This window comes from Pristis pectinata, chromosome 3, assembly GCF_009764475.1.
Source record: "Pristis pectinata isolate sPriPec2 chromosome 3, sPriPec2.1.pri, whole genome shotgun sequence".
Lineage (NCBI taxonomy): Eukaryota > Metazoa > Chordata > Chondrichthyes > Rhinopristiformes > Pristidae > Pristis > Pristis pectinata.
The window spans coordinates 10826760-10843349 of NC_067407.1; the positions used below are offsets into that span (position 1 = coordinate 10826760).

The 16590-nt window shown below is 45.1% G+C and overlaps 1 protein-coding gene across 3 annotated transcripts in view; it reads right to left on the reverse strand.

Annotated features, from left to right (window-relative positions):
* Positions 1 to 16590, reverse strand: part of LOC127567722 (calcium-activated chloride channel regulator 1-like) — a 61625-nt gene that overhangs the window by 13731 nt on the left and 31304 nt on the right. For all 3 annotated transcript variants that reach the window (XM_052010691.1, XM_052010694.1, XM_052010693.1), the window contains exons 8-10: positions 13728 to 13949; positions 1525 to 1749; positions 1266 to 1443 (exon numbers count right to left, since the gene is read on the reverse strand). In XM_052010691.1, coding sequence (XP_051866651.1) covers positions 1266 to 1443; positions 1525 to 1749; positions 13728 to 13949 — 625 coding nt within the window. The remainder of the gene's footprint in view (positions 1 to 1265; positions 1444 to 1524; positions 1750 to 13727; positions 13950 to 16590) is intronic.

Below are 16590 nucleotides of genomic sequence, written 5' to 3' on the forward strand. Positions count from 1 at the left end.
TGTGGAAGCTTGAAAATTGGAGGGATTTAAAGAGGAAGTAGATACATTTTTGGAACATCAGGGACTTGAGGGCTATGGGAAGAGGAGTTGAACCTGGGGCAACTCAGCCATGATCATATTGAATGGCAGCGGACTTCAAGGAATGAGCAGCCAATTCCTGCTCCTATTTTCTAATGTTCTTATGTTCTAAATTCTGAGAACAATGACCTGCCAACATTTGACTCAAGATTTGAAATTTGACTCAAGAATCAGCATGCATTCATCTATCCACAATCTCAGTTAATATCCAGGCCAATTGACCTTTATGTGGTAATGTTTGTATTACAAAAGGACCAGAGAACTTGAATCAACATAAGAATCATAGAGATATATAAGACAGGAACATCTTCAGCCCATCATGTCCGTACTGACCATCAAGTACCCATCCACACACATTCCATTTACCAGCACTTGATCTGTAGCCCTCTATACCTGGCAATTCAAATGTTGTGAGAGTCTTTGCCTCAGACCCATCCCCTCAGGCAGTGCATTCTAGATTCCGACCACCCACTGGCTGAAAAAATTTCCTCTTCAGATCCCCATTCAACATCTTCCCCCTTACCATAGACCTATGCCCTCTGGTTATGGACAACTCTGCAATGGGGAATAGTTTCCTAATGTCTACCCTATCTGTGCCCCTCCTAATTTTGTCAAGCTCTATCAGGTCACCCCTCTGCTCCAAGGATATCAAACACAGTCGCTCTTCATAGCTGAAGCATTCCATCCCAAGCAACATCCTGGTAAATCGCCTCTGCACCCTCTCCAGTGCCAAAAAGTATTCTCACACTGGTCTTCCAGGTGCTAACCGCATGACACTGCCTCAGTAAAGCAGCCAACACAATCAAAGACCCCACCTACCCCAGACATTCTCTCTTCTCCCACCTCCCATTCGGCAGAAAATACAAAAGCCTGAAAGCACATACCTCCAGGTTCAAGGACAGCTTCTATCCTGCTGTTATAAGACTATTGAACGGTCCCTAGTACGATAAGATGGACTCTTGACCTCACAATCTACCTCATCATGGCCTTGCACCTTATTGTCTGCCTGCCTGCACTTTCTCTGTAACTGTAACACTGTAATCTGCATTCTGTTATTGTTTTTCTTTGTAATACCTCGATGTACTGATGTGATGAAATGATTTGTATGGATGGCGTGCAAAACAAAGTTTTTCACTGTACCTCAGTACACGTGACAATAATAAACCAATTTATTTGATGCTGGTTACCTGTCTTCACTGAGAGCTGCTCTAGTTCTTTGGCTGCAGTTGGCCCTAATGCGATGGTGTGGATAATAGCTCCACTGTGTTCCACCTCTGTGAAGCAATCACTAATCTTGTCATCCTCCCCATCTGTCAGCAAAACAATTTCATCGCCACTTGTAGCTCTGTCATCACCACGAAGTACCTGCAAGGCAATGAGTTATCAACAAGGTGGGTTAAATGTAATCCCTGAAAGTAATGTATTAATGAAGCTTTCCAGACCTACCTCAAAGCCAGAGCGGATCCCTGCACAAATGTTTGTTCCCCCATTTGCTGACATTGGTAGCAGCTGGACAAGTTCCTTCCTCATTCGGTCATCATCAATCTTTTTTAATTGTGTTTTAATCTCTGCATTGGAGCTAAAAGTGACAATTCCAACTCGTGATCTTGTTTCCACAACCTGCAGCAAGAATATCTCAGATGCTTGTCGGAGCCTCAGAGTGCGATTCTCCTGTTTACCAACAAAAAGCACAAACAATGATGTAAGGTTAAGCACAGCCCTGTTTAATGGATCAGACTGTGCTGGGTACAACTGAACCTTAATGCTTTTAGATGTAAATCACAAAATTGCAATCATTCTGCTGGAATCAAGCTGTTGTTGAAATTCATCCCCACATTAACGGCCGGGTAAGGGATCATCATACGTTCTGGGTGTGGAATGTTCATTCGGCCCCATTTTCCATGGTCCTACTGCTGTCTGCCACTAAAATTGGATCACCTGGAGCTAGCGATCATTTCTGAGGTTGTTGCAGCAAGAGTAAAATTGGAACGAATATTTCCGGTAGCAGTCCGGGTTGGTGCATCTGACAACTTCCCGAAGTCAGACACATACCCAATGCCCTCAATCATTGACAACATATCTTTAATCCTACACCAATATAAATCAATCCCACTCTCATTCTGCAACACACAAAATGCTGGAGGAATTCAGCAGGACCTGGGTCCTGATGAAGGGTCTCGACCCGAAACGTCGACTGTCCATTTCCCTCCACAGATGCTGCCTGACCCGCTGAGTTCCTCCAGCGTTTTGTGTGTTGCTCCAGATTCCGGCATCTGCAGTGTCTTGTGTCTCCACTCTCATTCTGACCTGCCTGTCTGCAGTTTCCTCCACTGCCTGAGTGAGGCACAACTTAAACTGGAAAAACACATTGAGTCACAGAATCTTAGTGTCATACAGCATGGAAACAGGCCCTTCGGCCCAACTCGTCCATGCCGACCGTGTTGCCCAAGTGAGCTAGTCCCATCTGCCCGTGTTTGGCTCATAGACCTCTATCCATGTACTCATTTAGATGGCTTTTAAATGTTGCCTGTGCCTGCCTCAACCACTATTGCTGGCAGCTCATTCCAAATACACACAACCCTTTGCATGAAGAAGCTGCCCCTGATGACCTTCTTAAATCTCTTGCCTCTGATCTTAAACTTATGCCCCCTTGTTTTTAGCATCCCCTCCCTGGGAGAAAAAAATCTGTGCTTTGACCCTGTCTATGCCCTTCATGGTCTTATATACCTTTATCAAGTCAGACCTCAATCTCCTATGTTCCAGGGAATAAAGTCCTAGTCTACGCAACTTTTCCTTGTAACTCAAGCCCCCAAGTCCAGACAACATCCTCATAAATCTTTTTTCATAAATTTAATAACATTGTTCCTATAACAGGGTGACCAAAACCGTAAACAGTACTGCAAGTGAGGCCTCACCAATGTCTTAAGCAACATAACTTCCCAACTCCAATACTCAGTGTCTTGACTGCTGAAGGCCAGCATGCCAGACACCTTTTTCACTTCCCTATCTACCTGTGACACTGCTTTCGGCAAATTACATACTTAAACTCCTCGTTCCCTCTGTTCCATAACACTCTCCAGGGTCCTACCATGGACACTGTATGTCCTACCCTGGTTTTATCTCCCAAAATGCAATACCTTACATTTATCTGGATTGAAAGCCACTTGCCAATCCTCAGCCCACATACCCAGCTGATCAAGATCCCCCTGTAATTTTTCATAACCTTCTACACTATCTACAACAAATTGTTCATATAAATTACAAACAACAAAGGTCCCAGCACCGACACTAGACACAGGCCTCCAGTCTGAGGAACAACCCTTGACCATCACCCTCTGCTTCCTACCACTGAACCAATTTTGAATCCAATCCGCTATCTCCCCCTGGATCCCATCCAATCTAACCTTTCACACTAGCCTGCCATGAGGGACCTTGTCAAAGGCCTTGCTAAACTCCATATAGACAACATCCACTGCCCTACCCTCGGCTACTCACTTGGTTACCTCCTCGAAGAACTCCGAGAATTGTCACACATAACCTCCCATGCACAAAGCCATGCTGACTGTCCCAAATCTACCAGGATATTGGTAGGTCCTGTCCCCCAGAATCTCCTCCAGAAATTTACCCACCACCGTTGTCAGACTCACTGGCCTGTAGTTTCCTGGCTTGTTTTTGCTACCCTTTTTAAACAATGGTACCACATCATCCACTCTTCAGTGCTCTGGAACCTCACCTGTGGCCAGAGATGAAGCAAAAATCTCTGCAAGGGCCTCTGCAATTTCTTCTCTAGCTTCCCACAAGGTCTGAGAATGTGCCAGGTCAGGCCCTAGGGATTTATCCAGCTTAATGCACTTTAAAGCCTCCAACACCTCCTCCCAGCAAATTTGTACGTGGTCCAAAACAACACCACTCACTTCCCCCATTTCTTTAGCTTCCATTGTTTTCTCCACAGTAAAAACTGAAGAGAAAATTCTTTAAAGATCTCCCCCATTTCCCTTGGTTCCACACACAGCTGGCCACGCTGATCTTTAAGGAGACTTATTCTCTCCCTAGCCACCCTTTTACTCCTCATATATCTATTAAATCTCTTGGGATTTTGCTTCACCTTGCCTGCCAGATCCCTCTCCTATCCTCTTTTTTCCCTCCTAACTTCTCTCTTAAGTGCACTCCTACACTCCTAGTGGTCATTCACTAGTTCCCAATTGCTTATGCACAGTGTATGCCTCCCTCTTTTTCTTAACCAGAACCCCAATATCTCTCATCAATCGGGTTCCTGAAACCTGCCAGCCTTGCCCTTCACCCTAACAGGAACACACGGGCCCTGAACTCCTGACATCACACTTTTAAAGGCCTCCCACTTGGCAGATGCTCCTTTCCTAGCAAACAATCTCGCCCAATCAACCACTGCAAGATCCTGCCTAATGGCTCCAAAATTTGCTCTGCCCCAGTTCAGGACCTTAACCTATGAACCAGCTGTATCCTTCTCCATAACTATTTTAAAACTAACAGAATTATGGTCACTGGACCCAAAGTGCTCGCCGGCAGACACTTCCACCACTTGCCCTTCGTCATTCCCCAAGAGGAGGTCCAGTGTTGCACCCTGTCCAGTAGTTCCCTTTATATATTGATAAAGGAAGCTTTCTTGGACACATCTCACTAATTCCACTCCGTCCAAGCTTTTTACACTATGGTTGGCCCAGTCAATATTAGGGAAGTTAAAATCTCCCACTATTATGAAAAACACTATGATGCTGGAGGAACTCAGCAGGCCAGGCAGCATCCATGGAGAAAAGCAGGCGGTCAACATTTCAGGTCAGGACCCTTCTTCAGAACTGAAGATAGGAAAAAGGAGAAGCCCAATATATAGGAGGGAGAAGCAGAACAGTGATAGGTGGATAAAAGAGGGGAGGCGGGGTGGGCACAAGGTGGTGATAGGTAGATGCAGGTAAGAGATAGCGATAGGCAGGTGCGGGAGAGGAGGGGAGAGCAGATCCACCGGGGGATGGGCCGAAGCTAAGGAGAGAAAAAAAAGGGTAGAAAAAAGATAGGCTAGGAAAGGGAAGAAAAGAAGAAGCGTGGTTGGGGTGGGGTTGTGGGGGGTGGGGGTTGAGGGGATCACGTAAAGTAGGAGAATTCAAGGTTCATGCCGTTAGACTGCAAAGTTTCAAGATGGAAAATGAGGTGCTGTTCCTCCAGTTTGCACTTGGAATTCTCCTGGCAGTGGAGGAGGCCGAGGACTGACCCTATCATGTTTACAGCTAGCTGCAATCTCTCTACATATCTGCAGAATGAAGGCAGGAGGGAGACCCTCCTCTCTTAGCTGCAGCACCTGTATCCTGGAACAACCAGCTGCCAGTCCTGCCCTTCCCTCTGCCACGTTTCAGTTATGGCTATGATACCCCAGTCCCCAGAGCCAATCCATGCCTTGCATTCATCTGCCTTGCCTGTCAAGCCTCTTGCATTGAAATAAATGCAGCTTAAACCAATGGTCTTTCCTCTCCCTTTACTGTGCTCCTGTCTATCCTGACAACTAAATTTGCTCTCACTGGCTGCAGTATTACCCCCGGATTTCTCATCAGCCACTCAACTGCTCAGGGTCTCACCCACCTGCCACTCAAGTTTAAACCCTCCCAAGTAGCACTAGCAAATCTCCAGTTTGGTTCCCCTCCAGTTCAGGTGCAACCCATCTCTCTTGTACAGGTCACCCCTACCCCAGAAGAGATCCCAATGATCCAAGAACTTGAATCCCTGCCCCCTGCACCAGCTCCTCAGCCACGTATTCATCTGAAGGGGAAATTGTGGAGGCCTCTTGCAGAAATTTTTGCTTCATCTCTTGCCACAGGTGAGGTTCTGGACGACTGGAGAGTGGCTAATGTGGTGCCATTGTTTAAAAAGGGTAGTAAAAACAAGCCAGAAAACTACAGGCCACTGAGTCTGACATCAGTGGTGGGTAAATTGCTGGAGGGAATTCTGAGGGACAGGATCTACCAATATTTGGAAAGACAGGGTTTGACTCGGGACAGTCAGCATGGCTTTGTCCGTGGGAAGTCACGCCTGAAAAATCACTTCGAGTTCTTCAAGCAGGTAACCAAGAAGGTGGATGGGGTAGGGCAGTGTATGTCCCTCATGACAGGCTGGTCTGGCAGGTTAGATTGGATGGGATCCAGGGGGAGATAGTGGATTGAAGTCATAATTGGCTCAGTGGTAGGAAGCAGAGCATGATGGTCAAGGGTTGTTTCGCAGACTGGAGGCCTGTGTCTTATAGTGTGCCACAGGGGTTGGTGCTGGGACCTTCATTGTTTGTAATTTATATAAATGATTTGAATGTGAATGTACAAGGCATAGTTAGTAAGTTTGCAGATGATACTAAAATAGGTGGTGTTTTAGATAGTATAGGAGTTTATTAAAAATTACAGAGGGATCTTAATCAGCTGGGTATGTGTGCTGATGATTGGCAAGTGGCTTTCAACCTAGATAAATGTGAGGTATTGCATTTTAGGAGATCAAACCAGGGTAGGACTTATACAATGAATGGTAGGGCCCTGGGGAGTGTTATGGGATAGAGCGACCTAGGAGTGCAAGTGCATAGTTTGCTGAAAGCGGCATCACAGGTAAATAGGGTAGTGAAGAAGGTGTTTGGTACACTGGCCTGCATCAATCAGGGCACTCAGTATAGGAATTGGGGTTATGTTGCAGTTATATAAGACGTTGGTGAGGCCACACTTGGAGTATTGTGTACAGTTTTGGTCACCCCGTTATAGGAAAGATGTTATGAAACAACAAAGAGTGCAGAAGAGATTTATGAGGATGTTGCCTGGACTTGGGGGCCTGAGTTTCAATGAGATCCTTACAGGATCGTCCCGGGAGCCGTTGGAGCAGCGGGTCTCTAGCAGGTAGGGGCTGATTATTTAAAACAGAGTGTTGATTGGTTAATTAGAGGGAGTGAGTACTTGGGATAATCAACAGGGACAATTATAAGGAGGGGTAACTGAAGAGGAGCAGCCAGTGTGTGTGTGGCTCAGGGTAGGAGTGGAGCTTGAGGCTTTGGCTCGAGAGGCTTCGGCGAGCAGAGGCTGAGGAAGAGCTTGCACCCAGAGAGGTAAGGCCGGGTAAGTTCCTTTATTTTAATTAACTTAGAATTAGGTAGTGATGGCAGCATTTAGGGCAGTCATGTGCTCTGTATGCAGTATGTGGGAAGTCAGGGACAGCACACTTGTCCCTGATGACCACACCTGTAAAAGGTGCATCCAGCTGCAGCTCCTGACAAACCGAGTTAGGGAACTGGAGCTGGAGCTGGATGAACTTCGGATCATTCGTGAGGCAGAGGCAGACATAGACAGGAGTTTCAGGGAGATAGTCACCCCTAAAAGTCAGGAGGCAGGTAGCTGGGTGACTGTTAGGAAAGGGAAGGGGTATAGACAGCAAGAGCAGAGCACCCCTGTGGCCGTTCCCATCAACAATAAGTATACCGTTTTGGATACTGCTGGTGAGGATGACCTACGAGGAACAAGTTGTAGTGGTCACGTCTCTGGCACCGAGGTGGTACCCACAGCTCAAAAAGGAAGGAGGGAAAAGAGGAGAGCAGTAGTGATAGGGGATTCGATAGTTAGGGGGACAGATAGGAGGTTCTGTGGGAGAGATCGAGAATCCCGATTGGTCTGTTGCCTCCCTGGTGCCAGGGTCCACGATATCTCAGATCGAGTTCTCGATATTCTTAGGAGGGAGGGTGACCAGCCAGATGTTGTGGTCCATGTAGGGACCAATGACGTGGATAGGAAGGAGGAGGAGGTCCTGCAAAGAGAGTTTAAAGAACTAGGTGCAAAGTTGAAGGACAGGACCTCCAAGGTTGCAATCTCAGGATTGGTACCTGTGCCATGAGCTAGTGAGGCTAGAAATAGGAGGATCATGCAGCTAAATACATGGCTAAGGAGATGGTGCAGGAGGGAGGGCTTCATGTTCCTAGACAATTGGGCCTTGTTCCAGGGAAGGTGGGACCTGTTCCGACAGGACAGTTTGCACCTGAACTGGAGGGGGACTAACATACTTGCGGGTAGGTTTGCTAGTGCTGCTCCAGGGGGTTTAAACCAGATTTGCAGGGGGAGGGGAACTGGAGTGTAAGAGCAGATAGTGAGGTGGAGGAGGAAAATGGTCATGCGAGGACTGCAGGTATAGGCAGAAATCAAAGGTTTGTACGTGATAGAAATGTTCTAAGGTGCGTCTATTTCAACGCAAGGAGTATTGTAGGTAAGGCAGATGAGCTTAGGGCGTGGATTGGCACATGAGATTACGACATTATTGCTATTAGTGAGACCTGGTTGCAGGAGGGGCAGGACTGGCAGCTTAATGTTCCGATGTTCTGTTGTTTCAGACGTGATAGAGGGGGAGGCATGAAAGGGGGAGGAGTGGCGTTACTAGTCAGGGAAAATATCACAGCTGTGCGGAGACAGGACAGCCCGGCGGGCTCGTCTACAGAGGCCATATGGGTGGAGCTGAGGGACAGGAAGGGTGTGGCCACACTAATAGGGTTGTATTATAGACCACCCAATAGTCAGAGAGAATTGGAGGAACAAATCTGTAGTGAGATAGCAGACCGATGCAAGAAACAGAAAGTAGTCATAGTAGGGGATTTTAACTTTTCACATATTGACTGGAACTCCCACACTGTGAAAGGGCTGGATGGCTTAGGATTTGTCAAATGTGTTCAGGAAAGTCTTCTAAATCAATATATAGAGGTACCAACGAGATAGAATGCAATACTTGATCTCCTATTAGGGAACCAGACACTTCAGGTGACAGAAGTATGCATAGGTGAGCATTTTGGGTCCAGTGACCATAACGTCATTAGTTTCAAGTTAATTATGGATAAGGATAGGTCTGGTCCTCTGGTTGAGATTCTAAATTGGAGAAAGGCCAATTTTGTGGAAATGAGAAAGGATCTAGGAAAAGTGGATTGGGATAAGTTGTTTTCTGGCAAGTATGTGCTCAGTAAGTGGAAGGCCTTCAAAGGTGAAATTTTAAGAGTGCAGAGTTTGCATGTTCCTGCCAGGACTAAAGGCAAAGTTAACAAGCATAGGGAACCTTGGCTTTCAAGAGATATTGGTGCTGTGGTTAAGAAAAAGAGAGAGGTGTACAGCAGGTATAGGCAACTAGGAACAAATGAGGTACTTGAAGAGTATAGAAAATGTAAGCAAATACTAAAAAAGGAAATCAGGAAGGCAAAAAGAAGACATGAGGCTGCTTTGGCAGATAATGTGAAGGTAAACCCAAAGGGTTTCTACAAGTATATGGAGAGTAAAAGGATAGTAAGGGACAAAATTGGTCCCCTAGAAGATCAGAGTGGTCGTCTATGTGTGGAGCCTCAGGAGATGGGGGAGGTCTTAAACAGTTTTTTTGCATCAGTATTTACTCAGGAAACAGGCATAGAGGATATGGAAGGAAAGGAAACAAGCACTAGTGTCATGGAACATATAGAGATTAAAGAGGAGGAGGTGCTTGCTGCTTTACAGCGAACAAAGATAAATAAATCCCCCAGGCCTGATAAGATATTTCATCGGAGCTTGAGAGAGACGAGTGTAGAAATTGCAAGGGCCCTGGCAGATATACTTAAAATGTCCTTAGCCACGGGTACAGTGCCAGAGGACTGGAGGGTAGCAAATGTTGTTCCGTTGTTTAAAAACGGCTCTAAAAGTAAACCAGGTACTTACAGGCCGGTGAGCCTGACATCAGTAGTAGGTAAATTATTGGAAGGTGTTCTGAGGGATTGGATATACAAGTATTTGGACAACCAAGGGCTGATTAAGGATAGTCAGCATAGCTTTGTGCGTGGTAGATCGTGTTTAATGAATCTTGTAGAGTTTTTTGAGGAGGTTACCAAGAAAGTAGATGAAGGAAAGGCTGTGGATGTTGTCTACATGGACTTTAGTAAGGCCTTTGACAAGGTCCCACGTGGGAGGCTAGTTCAGAAGGTTCAGTCACTAGGTATCCATGGAAAGGTTGTAAACTGGATTCAAAATTGGCTGTGTGGGAGAAGACAGAGAGTGGTAGTGGATGATTGTTTCTCAGACTGGAGGCCTGTGACTAGTGGTGTGCCTCAGGGATCTGTGCTGGGTCCATTGTTGTTTGTTGTCTATATCAATGATCTAGATGATAATGTGGTAAATTGGATCAGCAAGTTTGCTGATGACACTAAGATTGGAGGTGTGGTGGACAGCGAGGAAGGCTTTCAAAGCTTGCAGAGGGATCTGAACCAACTGGAAAAATGGTCCAGAAAATGGCAGATGGAATTCAATGCAGACAAGTGTGAGGTGTTGCATTTTGGAAGGACAAATCAAGGTAGGACATACACAGTAAATGGTAGGGCACTGAGAAGTGCGGAGGAATAAAGGGATCAGGGAGTTCAGATACATGATTCCCTGAAGGTGGTGGCGCAGGTAGACAAGGTTGTAAAAAAGGCTTTTGGCATCCTGGCATTCATAAATCAAAGTATTGAGTATAGGAGTTGGGATGTTATGGTGAGGTTGTATAAGTCATTGGTGAGGCCAAATTTGGAGTATTGTGTGCAGTTCTGGTCACCTAACTATAGGACAGATATCAGTAAGATTGAAAGAGTGCAGAAGAGATTTACTAGATTGTTGCCGGGTCTTCAGGAGTTGAGTTACAGGGAAAGATTGAACAGGTTAGGACTTTATTCCATGGAGCATAGAAGAATGAGGGGAGATTTGATAGTTTACAAAATTATGAGGGGCATAGACAGAGTTAATGCCAGTAGGCTCTTTCCACCTAGATTAGGAGAGATAAGTACGAGAGGACATGGCTTTAGTGTGAAAGGGGAAAGGTTTAGGGGGAACATTAGGGGGAGCTTCTTCACTCAGAAAGTGGTGGGAGTGTGGAACGGGCTGCCATCTGATGTAGTAACTGCGGGCTCACTCAAGTTTTAAGAATAAATTGGATAGATACATGGATGGGAGAGGTCTGGAGGGTTATGGACTGGGTGCAGGTAAGTGGGACTAGCGGAATACTGTTTCGGCACAGACTAGAAGGGTCGAATAGCCTGTTTTCGGTGCTGTAGTGTTCTATGGTTCTATGGAGAGGTTGTGTAGACTAGGACTTTATTCCCTGGAATGTAGGAGACTGAGGGGTGACCTGATTGGGGTATATAAGATGATGAGGGGCATAGACAGGGTGAAAGCACATTGTCTTTTTCCCAGGGAAGGGGTGCTAAAAACAAGAGGGCATAGGTTTAAGATCAGAGGCAAGAGATTTAAAAGGGATATCAGGGGCACCTCCTTCACACAAAGGGTGGTGTGTATTTGGAAATGAACTGCCAGAAATAGTGGTTGAGGCAGGCACATTAGCAACGTCTCAAAGCCATCGAGATAAGTACATGGATAGGAGAGGTTTGGAGGGCTGTGGGCCAAACGCGGGCACATGGGACTAGCTCGCTGGGCAACACAGTCGGCAATGACAAGTTGGATAAAGGGCCTGCTTCCATGCTGTATGACTATATGACACTCTGGTAAGTGATGTATTTTCAGGCTCAGGCTTTCAAAGGTTGCATTGACCGAGATCTGTGGCATTCTGCAGAATGATCTTTGGCCCCACTCTTGCGCCTGGACTGCTCTTTCTATTTAGGATAAGTTCATTGCAACTCTCCTGACCACTGGTTCATTCCAGGCAGCCGCTGTTTCATTTCTCCTAGTCCACTTCTCACAGTAACATTAAACAGGTTGCCCAGGCTCTGCACTCCTAGAGCAATGACCTCACTTACTTTGATTTCAATGAGGAGAGGGTGGTGTCTTAGTCACTGGGATTTTCCAGCATTGCTGGTTTCTCCAGAGCACAAGAAGGCATTGACTGCACTCATGTTCTTTCCCTTGAACCATGATCTTTTCAATAATTCAAAGGGCTATGCTCTTTAATGTATAGGTTGTCATGGATCATGAGAAGAAATTAACGATAGTCAATGCCGTGTTTCCTGGCAAATCCCGCTGCTCCTTTAGCCTTAGGGAGTCCACACTTCCTGACGTTTTCAACACCCCTCACTGAATAGAGTCATGGAGTCAAAGAGTCATAGAGTCATGGAAACGGACCCATCAGCCACCCCAGTCCATTGACCACCCAGTTACATTTATCTTACAATAATCTCATTTTTTATTCTCCCCATAGTCTCATCAATGATCCCTCACCTACACAGTAGGGAAAACTTACAGTGGCCAATTAATATGCATCTTTGGGATGTGGGAGGAAACCAGTGTGGCCAGAGGAAACTCACAAGGTCAAAGGGAAAATGTGCAAACTTCACTCAGACACCACCTCAGGTCAGGATTGAACCCACGTCTCTGGCACTGTTGAACAGCCTTGACACAATGGAGTACATCACTCCCTTATCCTGAAGGTTTCTCTGCCTTAAGCAGCCATCCAATCCCAATACTTTTGACTTAATGAAAGGTGCCATGGAGATAGTCTCAACACCATCCACTGCTGTGCTCATGAGGATTTCTCAGTGTACCCAGTGGGGTCATTCAATTCACTTTAATCAAATACTTTTATCTGGGGTCCATTCAGAGAAATGCTCTGATTAATGTCTCCATACCTAACACATGGCTGTCATACATACAGTTGTCTATCTCAGTTTGGTCAGGTCAGGAAGTCCCTTCATTGAATTACATCATACTCTGCATATTGAGTTGCCCTGCTAGTAGTTCACCTGTACTGTTGCAGGGTCGAGTCCAGAGGAATCTCAGTGAAATATCAGACTTAGTGCTGATATTTAGCATATCAAAGTTGCTGCATTATATACTATAATGAAAAGGTTGTGGAAGACAGAGTATCCGCTAAAAAAAAATGATCTTTTCCGGTAGAAGGGATGTAAATAACAAAGATTGCAGGCCTCTAGGTGACTATAAACATCCTAATAGTCTCTTCTCCAAATACTGGATAGTCTCTGAAACTTGGTGATACCCGTACTATTACACATTAAAGGGCTGACAAGGCAACACAAAAAGCTGTCCATTTTATCCAAGCATCTTGGATTCTAGTTGAGGGATCAGGTTGGGTAAATTCACCAGTGTTACTGTTTAGAATGTCTAAAGATGTGTCCTCAGCATCATAAAGGTAATTACAGTATCCAAGGTATCTAAATGCTTTAAGTCTCTGTATTATTCATGGCTGGTTAGCTAAACATCAGAACGTCTTCATCTCCACAACTCTATTCTACCATTATCTACCATTTGACTATAAAGTGTCACTGACCGTTCAGGTCCAAGGGATGGTCCTGCATTATGTACTTTCTCTTAGTGGCACGAAGGATTATAGACTTGAAGAAGTGGAGGGCAGGAAGAAATAACATCAGCTCATATAACAAGGTGGTGCAATGGTAAAGTCCCTAACTGATCACTTTACATTCATCAGCCAAAAACTCAGTCCATCCCTGAGTGAATGTTATCTCTTAGTTCAACAGGAATGTTAAACCCTCTTCTGCATTTTGCACAAATTTGAACCAAATGCTGACCATGTGTCTGTTTCTACACACGTACAATAAATGAAAGAGAAATGTTATAGAGACAAAAAAATTTCAGGCAAACCTCTTTGAGACCTCCCTTGTCATCCTATCTGCACATTTCATTGAATGGCATCATAAAAGACCTTACCAATGTCATGCTTCCCGAAACATCAAGGACTAAACAAAGCACGCGGTCCTTGGCCTGTAGAAATGTCAATGTTGGGATGACTGAACCAGTGTGGGGTGAGGAAATGTTTCTGAAATCTTCAGACGTGCTGATCACATCCCAAGTACTTCTGCAATTGCACATTGTGTTCTGCCTGTTGGGTGCTTCAGTATTGTGGGTCTTATCATTACAGAATTCAACCACCTGGAAATTTGGGAAAAAATGCCACAAGTCAAACGGATGAGTAGCTAAAAGGAGATCCTTGCCAGTAGGTTACAACTGATCTTTAAGGGCTCCTTGAACCATAATCATGGAATCATAGAGTTGTACCAGCCAGAAACAGGCCCTTTGGCCCACTTTGTCCCTACTGACCGTGATGCCTTTCTGAGCCAATCCCATTTGCCTGCATTCAGCCTGCATCCCTCCATGCTCTTCTATCCAAGTACCTGTCCAAATGCCTTTTAAAAAATGTGTCTTCCTCCACCACCTCCTCTGGCAGCTCATTCCATATAACCACCAGTGTCTGTATGTTATGCAGAATCAGCACCAAAGATCTCCTTTAGATTTCACACCCTCACCTAAAATCTGTGCCCTCTACTTTTAACCTCCACAACCCCAGGAAAAAGACTCTGATGATCTACACTGTTTAAGTCTTTTGTCATTTTAAAAACCTCTGAAAGGTCATCCATCAGCCTCCTACATTCAAGTGGAAATAAACCCAGCCTGTCTAATCTTTCCTTATAAATTAAGCCCCCCATTCCAGGAAACATCCCGGTGAATCTGTTCTGTATTCTTTCTAATGTACCACAGCCTTCTTGTAGTGAGGTGCCAGAACTGCACACAATACTCTAAGTGCAGCCTGATTAATGTCTTGTTTGGCTGCAACATGATACCCCAACTCTTGTACTCAGTGCCTTGGCCTACGAAGTCAAACATGCTGAATGCCTTCTTCACTATCCTACCCACTGTATTGCAATTTCTAGGGAGCGATGAACTTCCACCCTTGGGTCCCTCTGTAAATCAACGCTTCTGAGGCCTCTGCCATTTATTTCAATATATCCTGTTAGTATTTAACATCTCAAATGAATCACCTCACACCTTTGGATTAAATTCCATCTCCCATTGTTCCCCCCAAGATTTCCAACTGATCTACGCCCCCCTGTATCTTTTCACAACCTGCTTTGCTATCTATTACTCCACTAATTTTTATATCATTGGCAAACTTACTATTCAGTCCACGTAAGTCATTTATAAATATAAAACAAACAACAAAGGTTGCACAGACTTCCAGTCAGAAAAACACCCCTTCACCACTACCCTTTGCCTCCTATCACCAAATCAATTTCCGATCCAGTTTCTTCAGGACCTGAAGAAGGGTCCTGACCCAAAATGTTGACCACTTGCTTTTCTCCACGGATGCTGCCTGGCCTGCTGAGTTCCTCCAGCATCACAGTGTTTTTCATCTAGATTCCAGAATCTGCAATCCTTTGCTTCTCTTGATGTAAGGCTCACTGGTCTGTAGTTTCCTGGGTTATCCCTACTGCACTTTTTGAACAAGGGGACAAGTTTGGCTATCCTCCAGTCTTCTGGCACCTCACCTGTGGCTAACAAAGATTGAAATATCTCATAAATCACAAAAATGACCTTCTCCTCTTTCTCCTAATGTCATGCCAATTTTGGATTCAATTTGCCAAACTTGCCCTGTATCCCATGGGCCCTAACCTTTTGGACCAGTCTACCATGTGGGACCTTGTCGAAGGCCTTAATGAAGTCCATACAAACCACATCTATTGCATTGACTTCAAGGGGACAACATTATCTACCTTCCAGTCTTCTGGTATCTTGCCCATGGCTAATGAAGATGTACAAACCTCTGCCAGAGCCCCAGCAATCTCCTCCCTTGCTTCCCTCAGTATCCTGGGATAGATCCCATTAGGTCCTTGGGATTTATCCACCCTAATGTGCTCCAATAGTTCTATCAATTTGCCCTTCCTGATACAGACATGCTCCAGATTGTCAGCATAACCTTCCTTTAACTCTCCAGCCTCAATGTCCTTCTACCTGGAGAATAATGATGAGGAGTCTTCATTTAGGATCTCACTCATATCCTCTGGCTCCATGCATATCCTTCTGGTCCCTGAAGGGACCTATTCCTGCCTTGGCTAACCTCTTCGTTCTAGTATACTGAAGAAAGGTTTTAGGATTCTACTTAATCCTATTTGCCAAGGTTATTTCATGTTCCCTTTTTGCCCTCCTAATTTGTCTCTTAAGTTCTCTACTGTATCCCCTATAAACCTCAAATGATTTCTTCAAGAACAGTTTCATATACCTGACATACGCTTCCTTCTTTCCCCTGATCAAGCTGTCAACATCCTCGTTGACCAGAATTCCCTAATCTTACCATCTTTGCCTTTTACCCTTACAGGGAGTGCTGACTCTAAACTCTTATTATCTCACTTTTAAACTTCTCCCACTTATCAGGTGTTGTTTTCCACTCTAGTGGCTGCTCTCAATTGACCTCATCCCAGTCCTCTCCTACAACTATTGAAATTTGCATTCTCCCAATTTTGAGCACGAATTTAAGGATCAAATTCTTCTTTTTCCACAACTACCCTAAATCTTACCCAGACCATATTCACTGTTCCCACAGACACTTCAATCGCTTGCTCATCCTCATTCCCTTAGATAAGATCTAGGACAGCCCCTCCCTAGTAGGATTCTCTGCATACTGCTTCAGAAAACCCTCTTGAAAGATGAGTTCCTCCCCATCTGATCCACTTGCACTAAGGCAATCCCAGTCAATATTAGGAAGTTAAAATCCCCACCTTCTATAACCCCTTTGCTT